Source organism: Apaloderma vittatum, unplaced genomic scaffold (genome assembly GCF_000703405.1).
Source record: "Apaloderma vittatum isolate BGI_N311 unplaced genomic scaffold, ASM70340v1 scaffold11861, whole genome shotgun sequence".
NCBI lineage: Eukaryota > Metazoa > Chordata > Aves > Trogoniformes > Trogonidae > Apaloderma > Apaloderma vittatum.
In genome coordinates, this window is record NW_009699665.1 from 474 (window position 1) to 13,263 (window position 12,790).

At 41.0% G+C, this 12,790-nt stretch overlaps 1 protein-coding gene across 1 annotated transcript; it reads right to left on the reverse strand.

Annotated features, from left to right (window-relative positions):
• Nucleotides 1-3: 3 nt before the first annotated feature.
• HSDL2 (hydroxysteroid dehydrogenase like 2) lies at nucleotides 4-7,516 on the reverse strand (the record flags this gene model as incomplete). Its single annotated transcript, XM_009878485.1, has 7 exons — nucleotides 4-75; nucleotides 554-748; nucleotides 2,859-2,957; nucleotides 3,873-3,976; nucleotides 6,530-6,644; nucleotides 6,772-6,870; nucleotides 7,300-7,516. Coding segments are annotated over 7 exons (901 nt in total), but the record flags the coding sequence as incomplete, so codon positions are not given.
• Between the last annotated feature and the right edge of the window lie 5,274 nt (nucleotides 7,517-12,790).

Genomic DNA, 12,790 nt, shown 5'->3' on the forward strand with positions numbered 1-12,790 from the left:
TACCGTATCTTTCTTGTTTCATTGTTGTTGTGTCAATTTCAACATCTAAGAAGAAGTCAGGTATCAGCGGGTGACCTAAAAGGGAGGACAAACTTAATAGTAAGTCCAAATAAAGTTTGACAGCACAAATAAGAATCTCTTTTGCATGAAACTACAGCCAAGTTCCTAAGTAAATAAACTACAGCTTGAAGGTAAGACATAGCACGAAGTAACATGTCTAGAGTTTGGTTCATTCAAAAATCTAACCTAGAAGCCTCTTAAAGTTGCCACAAAAACATTTGAAAAAGAAGAGGAAAAAACCCCCTCTCTCACTAGCTGGTAAAAGGTAATAGATGCATCTACAATGCAAGTATCTTTCTTTTCATTAAATTATTTTTTAATTTAACAGGCACCTGATAATTAAGAATCTCAGTGGACTCACATGTGCGTTCTGAAAGCTGAGAAAGAGAAACTTGCACAGACTTATTTTATGAGCCCCTAGAAGCAGAACTGTATTAATATTCTTCTTATGGCCTTCCCTCCTTCCTCCTTCTCATCTTAAAAGATATTTTACCTGGTGCAACTGCATAGACATCAAAGTCCTTAACTCCTTCTTCTCTCAGCAGAACTTCATCAATAATAAAGTTTCCAGTGAAACTTTTTGGTTTTGTTAAAATGCAGTATGCAGCATCAGCAAGGATGTCCGTTTTCCTGCACTGTTTTTCTATTCCAGATCCTCCCAGCATATCCATAGCAGCTGTATGTATGGCTAGAAAGTTTGGGGGTTAGAAAACAAAGCTTGAGCACTGATGACATGAAATTCCCATTTCTCTGGCAAGTGAAAAAACTCATTTCCCTTTCACGCAAACTATAGGAAGACAAAGCTATTAAATACTACCACGCAACAACATTGGGACCCATAAAACCACTAACGCACTCCCATAACAGCAGTGGATGTTTCCCTCGATGTCTAGAATCACAGGGATGTGCTGAAGAATCAGAAAGTTGTGGAGGGTGCACATAATGTGCCTGTGCAGAGTATAAATCTGTGTATTTACAAGACACAAGTAATCTTGTAATACTTTCTGCATAAGAAAGTAAGTCAAGTTAGGAATGTTGTCTGCAGCTTGATACTACATCTCCCTGTCTGAATGAGATACTCTGGGTTAACTCCTTCACTGTCCCTAACTCTCATACACAATTTACATTGCTTAACCAGTCAGTCGCCAAAATCCACAAAACAGTAGGTAAAAGATCAGTTCTGCTAATGGAAAACTAAACTATTGCTACACATAGGATTCTGAGGAGATATAAAACCCATTTAGCAGTGGCATTTTAGGGACAAGTCAGGTGGGATGGACCCAGGGAGCTGAAGGCTTTAAGAACCAAGTTTCATGGCTCAATTGAATATGACAAAAAAAGATTCTGGGAAATCTCCACTGAAACTTTTCTAAGGTTTCCCTGGAGCACTCAAGAAGCAAGTGAGTGTTTCTTCTAATTCCTTCAGAAATCAAAAAAATCAAAAGAGATCCAAAATCTGATGTGAGCTTTCATTCCACTTCCAGGAAGGCAATCCAGACCATGAAATTATACATGCAGTTGCCTTCAGTACGTCAAAGATGAAAAGCTTATCATCTTCAAAACAGACAGGTTTTGTGATGACAAAATTATCATGAATGATATAATTATCACTCAGACAGTCAAACCCTTACCAAAATATTTCTATGGATAAAACCCATCCTGTGAGCAGAATTATGAGGCATCCATTTACTGGGAGAACTTAGGATGCAAGCATCCAGACCAATGAAAAAGGACCAGTCTTTTGTCAGACATATCAACTCAATCATCCAACTGAGCATCACCCAGAGTATTTTAAGCGAAGAAACTCAGCTAAGTTTGCCTGAAATAAGTTTTGCTCATATTTGTCACTTTATGGGAAGCAAATCAGAGTCCTGGTCCACATTAAAAGTAAAAAAAGGGGCCTGCAACTCCTGACAAGAAAACATCGAAGTGCCTGGGTACAAAGGTTTCTTACACTGGAGCACTAGCCCCAGAAGAGGATCTTGGTTCCTGTTTTTACTTCCTCTTCCTTCCTCCTTTCCTCCACTAGTTAAGAGAATAAACTCAGCTGTTGTCGTGTTTCACAGTACAATGACTGGGCTCACACCATTCAAGGGCAATGTCTTTACTGACTTTACCACCAGTATCATTTCTGCACATAGATGTATTTGGGGGGAAGAGACTGCCCTCTTTAGCAAACAGCTGACCAGACCCCAAACAGCAGGACTGATCCTCACTGACCCACAGAAAACAAACTGAAGTTAAGACAATGTGGGAGAATTTAGTTGTTTTTCTTCTTTTTTTTTTTTTTCCCTTTAGTTTCCTGTGACTTGCTTCTGTGAACAACTGTTCGCTGGCCCACTGTCACAAAACTTCTAGGGATAGGGTTTTTTTTAAATTATTTCTGCATTTACAGAGGCATATAGCTTGTCAGTTCCATCTACAACCTGGCAATCCAACTAGCAAGGAATTCTAAATAGTAGCACATACACAGGTGTTTAATACCTCCTAATGAAAGCATGCCAATACTTCTGTGATTCTGTCCAAACCAAAACTCTAGGTACATGAGAAAGATCACTGGCAAGACAGATTGAAAACTAGCTGAAGGATCAAAGTGGCAATGGTCTAGTGAGGACTAGGAATTAAAACCAGCACCCATGCATGATGAACAAAGAATATGCAAAAGAACCACTTAGTCTCCTGAATCAGTTCCAGAAGAAATTCTAAATACATTCAAAGTCAAGTAAAACAAGCTGTAGAAGACAAAATACAGAAAGTCATTCCTTTAGCAGAATTTTAAAAAAATAATAAAAAATCACCTGTTTTAGGCCATAAAGCATTGACAGCAACTTCTCCTCTAAATTCTTCTGCCATTCCCAAGACACACATGGACATCCCGTATTTCGAAATGGTATAAGCTAAGACAAGAGGTATGAAAAAAAGATAAAAATTTATGCCATCAACAGAACTTTAATTGTGAAGGAAAGAAAAATCAAATTATTTGTTCATAAGGAAAACTAACTGGGGACAAAACATTATCTTCTCTGCCTTCTACCCACCAGCCGCAGTAGATACAAACTGTAGCCCGCCATGTTTTCACTAGAAATACCATGAGAGCCATACATGTTTTGACAAAAACAATGAATTAGGCCTATCTGTATGACAATTTTGTTGTGCTTTGTATACACAGCACACTGACAAGAGTGGTCAATCTTTTCAAGAGGCAGCTAGTGACCAAACTGGTATTCTACAGAAGAGAAAAAGCGGGGCAAGGAGAAAGAAAAATAAAAAAAAATTCTAGATCTTTGTCATCCACCTATTTTGAAAGAGCAGAAAGAACTACTGGGACTCGCTGGAGGAGTTTTGACAAATGTCCAAAATGGAAAGTGGTGGATTTTTTACAGTTTTAAAAGGAGCAACATTTACCTCAAGATAAAATGAGGTCTCTTTCCCACCTCAAAATAAATTTCCATTTTAAAAGACAACATTGAGCTTTAGCTCCATTAAATCAAGCTGAATTGGTAAGAAAATAGGAAGTTTGGGTTTCAATCTCTATTTGGAACAGAAAATATTCTGTGGTCTCAAGAGTTCCCAAGAAAAAGCACAGATTGTTGAAAATATTCTTGAAAACATAAAGGACGTATTAGGCCTATGTTTTCCCACAAAACAATTTATTTTAATTTAGGTACAAAAGACTCTTGGGAATCGTTAATGCCAGCCTGTATATAACACTTAAAATACAAAACCTGACATTCTGGGCTGGCACTCCTGCATATTTCACCAGATATTTAAGTGGTTCTCAAAAAATAACAAAGGCTCTGATTGTAACTCACCACAATGATTTTTGAACCACATGGGATTCAGATTCATAGGTGGGCTAAGGTTCAGGATATGGGGGTTCCTACTCTTCCTCAAGTAAGGAAGGCATGTTTTAGACCTGAAAAATAGATTCAGACAAATAAGTCACCTCTTATTTTACGGCATACCTATAATTACAGTAGAAACCACACAAGCAGACCAGAATTTTCATTTTCATGAAGGTTGAACACTAAGCTAAGACTTTGCTCCCGAATTAATTGTTTAACTAATACAAAGAACAACAAAAAAAAACCCCTGTCCTAGCTTGCTCTTCTGAGGCCTAGTATTCATTACTGCTAAGCGGACAAGATTATCCAAATAGCAACATCTTCTAAAGCTGATTTTTCATACTCAGAAGCCGTAATTTCCTCGTAATAGTTCTGATAGAGGCAACAAAACATTATGAGGCAACAAGCACAATTAACAGTGCAGAGCATCACCTAGTCATAAATATATTTTCCTCTTTAAAGCCATGTTAAAGAAATAATACTGTAAAGTGAAAATCTATTACAAATATTCTAAACCAAACTGAAAACTTACTCTCCGTGGACTGGAAGAGACACTATTTCATTCAACTTAGAATTCACACTTATCTGTGTATCATAATTAATTATATGATATGATATGATATGACATCACATCACATCACATCATCTCATATCATCTCATCTCACATCACATAATATATAACATTAATAATCATATATAACATTAATAATCATAATATCTGTGTATCAACACTCATCCGTGTATCATAATTTTTACCTTACAGAGACAGGCATTTGATTTCACCTCTAGCACTAGGGTACATGTTTGCATTTGATCCCTGCTGCAGAATTTTTAATCTAGCTTTGTAGGGACAGCAGCACCACAGCAGACTACACCACTAACCCACAGTTCACACGTTTCAACAGGACCCACACGTACTGTGAGCCACAGAAAGGACACTTTCAGCTACAAAATCATTAAAGTAGTAAAGTAAATCATTTACTGCTTTCTTAAATGTCCAGGGGTCTCAACTTTTTTTCAGTGGCAGCGTGTGAGGTTCACTAACAGATGCCTCAATTTCTTAATGCACAGGAACCAAGGATATATGTCAACAGGTATACTCTGTGAAACATCCTCACTATCTCCTCCATACAGACAAAAATTCCACATCTTTTTTTTTCAGCTATTGTAACTTCCTGAACACAAACTGAAAACAGATCTCCACAAATTGTGAACAGAAGTAACACACAAAGCAAGGGGAAGAAAAGGCTGAAACACTTGACTAGGTCTTCCCAAATGACAGTTACAAAAGCAATGACAAAGACTATTTGTAATTTCCCAAGAGGCATTAATCTTTCATATATGCCTCCATTCACAGCAACACAGACCTGCTTTTTAATCTTTTTAAGGCAGAGCAGCATCCAAAGGAGAGATGACTTTAAGTATTCTCCACTAATCTGGAACAGCTAGATGTAACATCAAAAAAGTGATTGTTGCTGTTGAGCGCTGAGAGGGAAGCGGAGCTTGCAAGGCAGTGAAACGCACTCAGAGATTCAGCAAGAGATACCCACAGAGCATTTTCTGGAATGCCAAGCTCTGAAAACAATTTTCCCTTCTGAGCACAGAACCTCTTGCAGTTACAGCCTTTTCAAAAGCAGACATCACAGGCTGCAGGCACAGAAATACCACTCTGCAAGAAGAGTCTTTCTTTCTTCCACCCTCTTTCTCTCCTCACGCAATTTACATGCTTTGCACATCACTTTGATTCAGAAAGCTGCTACTCATGTGTGGTTTTACATGACTGTAATGGCAAATCCGTTCACCGATTCTTAGCAAAAGAACTTTAAGGAATATAATCATCAGATTCAGATGCATAAATGAGAATAACAGACACTATTCTAGATAAAAGTTTGATGAAAAAGCTCCTGATCACATCAAGGAACAACTCAATTTAGAGAATCTGCATCATCCTAAGGGATTTTCCCTTTTTAAACACAACTCCCATCAAAACTGAAGTCTTCTTTTTAGAACAGAGAGGCTTTAAATGACATCCTGTAAATCTAAACATAATCCCACTTCCGAAAAATGAGCAAAACAAGAGCCACAGAGATTGCAAAATCAAATCTCTGTATGTTAATTTAAATATATGATAGAACTGATAGGCTGAAAGTAGGCAGAGAACACTTCACATTCTTAAGTTAAAGAAGTAACACTTCCCTTCTAACTATAGTAAATTACATAATGTCTCTAAAGAGAAAAAGAAGCTTACGAGAAAGAAGCTGACAAGATGTCGCACTGGATGTATGCACAGAGTTAGTTATTTTGTTTGAGAAGAAAGAGCAGATAGCAAAGCAAAGCTGGAGCTGCATTTGAAATAAACTAGTTTCTTCTTCCTACCTCCATGGAGGGGCTTGTGAACACTTAATGAACTACAGTGATACGGTTCCTGTTTAACTTGCAATTAAGTCTTGCAAATATTAGTTTCACATCAGTTGGCCAATAATTGAGCCATTTCCTGTGAGCAGTGCAGAATACTTGCGCTCCAGCCCTAGGGCAGCAAGACAGCTACAGAAAAACTCAGAAAAACTGAGGTAACATCATATATTTTGTTACAATTATTTTGCTTTCTTCTCTCAGCACTTACGCAAGATAGGTTCCTCGTACATTGACATCCATCATAAGATTCATTTTCTTCGTATCTGTTTCCAAAGTGCCAGTCAAAGAGATGGCGCTTGCATTGTTCACCAAAATATCAATCCCTGGTTTTAAAATAAGCCATTTCACATTAGCATTTAAAGACAAAAAGCATAAGTAAGGCAGGATGTTCTTTTCTCTTTTTATTTGAACAATCTGCCTGTTTAATGTCTCCCCAGCGTGCGAGCTTACCTCCAAAAGTCTTCACTGCTTTCTCCACGGCATTAATAATTTGCTGTTCTTCCCTCACATTAACGATGCATGGCAAAGCCTTTCCTCCAGCCGCTTCAACTGCACAGTTAAAAAAATTAGGCATTTAAAGATTTGCAATCAGATGGACAAATAGCATGAACCTACGGAGAATCTCTCAGTTACATGCTTCAAGAGGCATCAAAAATCACACTCTAAACTTGTGACCTTTTTATGCATTACATAATGAACAGGGAAGCCAAAACCAAATCTTAATACTGAAAATGTGTATGGTACACACATCTATCTCAATTAAAACAGCATTTTCACATCTATACTCATACATCTTCTTTACAATAATATTTTGATATCTCCCAGCATTCCTGGGAGGCATGAGAAGCACTAAGCTTCTTTTATTAAAGGTGAATTGGAGGCAAGAGCCTATGCAGTTTTCCACTCAGGTATGACAATTAAGCTAAGGTGTACACCTAGCCCAGCACCCGAAGCCCTCTCTCATTTATTACAACTTACTCTCTGCTGCTGCAGTGTAAATAGTCCCAGGGAGTTTAGGGTGGGGCTCCGCTGTCTTGGCAGCAATCACAATGTTTGCACCATCCTTGGCAGCTTTCAAAGCAATGGCCTTGCCAATGCCTCGGCTTGCGCCTGTGATGAACAGAGTGCATCCTGCTAGTTTCCTAAAGGTGAAGGGGAAAATGGAGGGTAGAGAAGAGGGAGAACAAAGCAAAACCTGTAAAACATCACCTTTTGGTGAAAGTAATTAGCACAGTCGTCCAACCAGACAAATGCCATCATCATTTTAATAAGAAAGCAGCCCTAAAATACAAAAAGAAATAGTTACAGGGAAGTAGAGTACCGCTGAAGGTAAGGCCACTCTCCAGGTGTGCAAATACTATAAAGCAAGAAGGTTACAGAGCCCACAAAATTACTTTTCTCCCTTTTTGTAAAATGATCCAACACACACTGTTGGTTGTCTCCAACAATGGAAAAGGATAACGTTGGAAAAATGAAATGTCAGTTTCCAGTGAGACAATACACCTATGCAGCTGTTAATTTACTAACCACAGCCACCTCAACCCAAAAAACTGCTGTCTCAATGGGGTATTAAGTTCAAGTCCAGAACTGCCACGCCAATGCAGGGTGCCACATACCCAGGAAAGAAAAAAATTTATTTTCAGACGTGGGACTTTTTTCTCTTATGTGCTTCACACTAAGCTCAAGAGTTTCCCAGTAACTACTTCTAATCCAATGGGTCAAAAAAAAAAAAACAAACTCTGGAGAAACTACCAAATTTTAGAGTGTCAGAAAGTTGTCTGGCTTAAACAATGTCACTGCGTTTTTGAAAAACAGATCAGCTCCAGTTTAAAGTATATTTGACAATAAGGCCTCCTAGATAACAGGTTTCTCATATGAAGGAATATGCAATTCAGTGCTCAGCATTAAGCTTCTGCTGCTTTCCTTAATTCTGTGGAAAAAACCACAAGAGGTCCAAGTTTTAAACTCCACTTAGAGAATGCATATAAACTATATGCTACAGCAATTTCACTTTTCACTCACATCACAAATGTTATATATCAGCCCCTAAGCTTGCATTAGTTTTCCTTTCAGTCTGGGCCAGACTTGCCCTATTACTAACTCTCCAGGTCTGTTTTTTCCCTCCAACCCCAGAGCATCCCTTTCTAAAACACTCTCTAGGAGGGTGTCAAAGGCAGAAAACTGAGACGAGGCAGGGAGAGGAAGGGAGCCTCCCCTGAAGTGGCACGGTCAGGCATGTGCAGCGTCCCAGAAGTCAATGAAGCCCTGTAGGTGTCATTTCAAACAGCTTTTGTCTGCAAAATTGGGTCCCAGAGAGAGAGGAAGAAAAACCTCAAACCAGCACAACAGACAACAAGAAACTACTGCAAAGAGTCAAGTCACATGCACAGTAAGGAAAGTTCATCTATGGAATACAGAGTCAGACTATAAAACTCAGCTAAAAAAGGCCAGAACCTGGTTTCTACCTTTAACCACCCCATACAAGATCACCAGACCCCAACTCAGCCAGGGAAGTGGTAGGTAGGGTCAAGCAATAGGTAGCTCTGAAGAACAAGGAAGCTGAGGAAGGCTGGCAGGGCTTTAAGCCCCTCCAGAGCCAAGAGTGATCCGTTCAGGAAGACAAGCAGATGTACCTGGAGACCTGCACTGCTATGCAGGGAATTCATGACTCGGCTTCCATATACAAAGGCGACAACACGGAATCACAGAATCACAGAATCACAGAATGTCAGGGGTTGGAAGGGACCTCCTGCCAGAGCAGGATCACCTAGAGCGGGTCACACAGGAACGTGTCCAGGTGGGTTTTGAAAGTCTCCAGAGAAGGAGACTCCACAACTTCCCTGGGCACCCTGTGCCAGGGCTCTGTCACCCTGTCTTGACCCCCTTATAGCTGACAGAGGTTCAAGTCAAGGTGATTCGTTTTGATCACAGAGATGAAATTAAGACACAAACGGTGTCAGATGTCACAAAAGCAAAACCCTTTATTGACTAACAGCCACTGGAGAGCGATAGGAAAGAAAGATAAGGAAAAGGAAAAGCAAAGCAGTAAAAGTTCAAGATAGCAAGAAGTATAGCTACCACCACAGATCCAGTGACGTCTCGCAGGTCCGCGTGTTTCGATTCGGTGGGGAAGATCTTCAAAGAACTGTTCACGGTGACATTATATAGTGTTCCAAGAGCCGCTTTGCCTACTCTTTGTCTGTTTGGTGCATGAGTATGAGGGTTGTCAGGAGTGATCTTCACCCCCCTCAGCGTCGTCTCCATCAGTGGAGCATGCGTAGGTATCCAGAGGGTCCAATTTTGCCTTGCAGGGCCGCTACCTTATCCACAGTTAAACAAGTGGGCTTGCACACTGGTGGGCTTGCAAGACAGCTGCTATATCGGCAGTTGAGCCAAGCCCAGAAGGTGTTGTTCAGGACTTCGAGCCTCGTGGTTTATCTGGGCTGGGCCCTTAAGTTGTTGTTTGGGACTTATCAGTGGTCCAGGCTGGCAAACACCAGCCTTGAAGTTTCTTCACGGATAGTTTCAGTGAGGTTGAGACAAACATTTTAACACAGTCTCTTACACATCCTCACAGTGAAAAAGCTTTTTATAATATTTTTGTGGAACCTCCTGTGTTCCAGCTTGTACCCATTACCCCTTGTCCTGTCATTGGACATCGCTGAAAAGAGCCTGGCTCCATCCTCCTGACACTCACCCTTGACGTATTTATAAACACTATGAGGTCACCCCTCAGCCTCCTCCTCTCCAAGCTAAAGCGACCCCGCCAGGGAGATGTTCCACTCCCTTCAGCATCTCTGTGGCTCTGCGCTGGACTCTCTCCAGCAATTCCCTGTCTCTCTTGAGCTGAGGGGCCCAGAACTGGACACAAGATTCCAGATGTGGCCTCACCAGGGCAGAGTAGAGGGGCAGGAGGACCTCTCTCGACCTACTAGCTACTCCCCTTCAAATACACCCCAAGATGCCATTGGCCTTCTTGGCCACGAGGGCACATTGCTGGCTCATGGGCATCCTGCTGTCCACCAGAACCCCCAGCTCCCTTTTCCCTACGATGCTCTCCAGCAGGTTAGGCCCCAACCTATACTGGCACATGGGGTTGTTCTTTCCCAGCTGCAAAACTCTACACTTGCCCTTGTTGACATACAAGGAGTGGGAGCAACGACAGGCCGCAAAGGAGGAATTAGAAACTTCACCGAGCATGATGGGGTGGTGTCAGGAAAACCACAGTTCACCTGAAGCTGAGGACTGTGAAACACATCAAGGGCACAGGTGCTGGGGGCAGACAAAAAACAGTTTATAAGAAAGAAGGCAAGGCTTCTATTCAGAATGTCCCTGACAGGCTGGATGAACGGAAGCCTTGTGAAATTTAAGATCAGATGCACAGTCCCGCACCTAGGAAGAACGAGTCCCTGCAACAACACAGGCTGGGGACTGAACGGCAGCAATTGCTCTCCTTTAACAGGCTTGGGGGACTTGGCAGAGGTCAAGCTGAGCACAAGCCAGCAGTGTGCCAGGCAACAGACACCAGCAGCATCCTGAGCAACAAGAACACTATGACCAAAAGACTGAGGGAAGGGATTATGCCCCTCTGTTTGGCAGTCATAAGGTCACACCTGCATCTTGCAACCCGTTTTGGGTCCCTCAATACAAGGTATGTGTTGACAAGGAGCAAGTTCTCTGAAGGGAGACAAAGATGGCTGGAGGAGCACTCCTGTTGAGAGAATCATTTCAACCTGCAGAACAGATTTGGGGCGACCTAGCAGCAGCCCCCTAACACCTATGCAGTGATTGATGAGACGGAGCCATGCACAGGAACATAAGAGAGAACAGGCCCATTCAAACTCAAGAAAAGAAAGGTTTGATGTGGAGAGGTTCAGACTGTCCTCCTCATGATGACAGCAAGAAAAGAGAGCAAGGGACTCAGTGGTTTCCAGCCTTGGATTTTTTTGAGACCTAAATGAACAAAGCCCTGAGCAACATGTCTGACCTGGCTTTCAGCAAGAGGGACCTCTTTATGTCCCTTCCAATCTGCATTACCCAGGGTACCAATCTGGAACAGTTCAGACACAGGGGGGCTGGCTAGCTCAGTCAGTTAGAGTGTGGTGCTGATAACACCGATATCGCGGGTTCGATCCCTGCTCGGTCCCCATGTGTTGCCTGATCTAGTTGAGAGGCGTCCCTGCCCATGACAGGGAGGTTGGATTAAATGATCTCTAAGGTCCCTTCCAGCCTAGGCCATTCTATGATTCTACGATTCTATGAATTTCTCTTCCCAAATTATTATTCTATTCAAAACGTCAGGAAACATTCCATCATTTTAGTTACACTCTCTCTAGTTTTCCTCTCCAAGCTTTCCAACAGTGGCTATCACCCTCAGGTCTTTTTTTTTTCAGCACATCTGCATCTCCAGCCTACATGAACTTCTTCTTTCTCTGTAGGCTTACAATCACCACTGGCTACCTTCATTTTCTGGAGCTCCTTTACTTCAATTCTAGCTCTACAATCCCCAACCTTGTCCCTAAAGCCCACAGAAATAATGCTCACCCAAATAAGCAAAGCTCTCAAGAGGAAAAATTCATTTTCACTTCACCCCATCTGAAATATTGAACTGACCTCACATCAATTTTTTTAAAAAACATTTTTGCTTCTTCCTTAATTTCTTTTAATTGTCTCATTTAAGAGATTTCATTTATCCTCTGCAAGCTGGTGTGACAACATCCACAATGGCAGGCGCAACAAACTCTTAAAATATTTAGTGTCCCCAAAAGAACAGCTGAGCATTCTACTCTCCCAAGCAAGCTGACAAGGTTCCAAGAATTACGATTTATTTCTTAACTCACTTTGGGCTCCAACAGTTTACAAGTTTTTACACCATGTGCTCATCTAAAATTGCTAATGACCTGTTATGAAGGTTGCATCTTTATTGCTTTCATCACAGCTCAATTCTGGTAGTAAGACAGAAAATGTTAAATTCCCCTCTGTGCCCTGCAGACTCAGAGATCTTGAAAAAACATAAGTTAATTTCTCAGTAACCATGACTGCTAATACAGAAACCTGCAGGTCACACCAAGTACACTTTTTACAGCTTGCTTACATATATATTAGGAATTTAATGATAATCCTGTTTGTAACACAGAGAACAAATAATCCAAATTTATGCCCCTGGCTGCTAGCAGTGCTGGCTCTGAAGAAAGACAGAAAAAGCCTCTAAATTAAGAACGTATAGTGGCAGAAAATGTTATTGCCAAGTCAGAAGGTACCAGCTTAGAATATGAGAGAAAAATAGCATACTATATATAAAACTACAGATAAGCTACCCAACCTAGACGAAAGCCCTCTGATAACTATTTCCACTGCAAAACTCTCTGAAGGGCGGATTATAGAAAAATTAAGAGGCAAAGATACTGATTAATTACATAGACTGTTAGCTACCCTTTGATAATAGATTGAGCATTACAGAAACCCACTA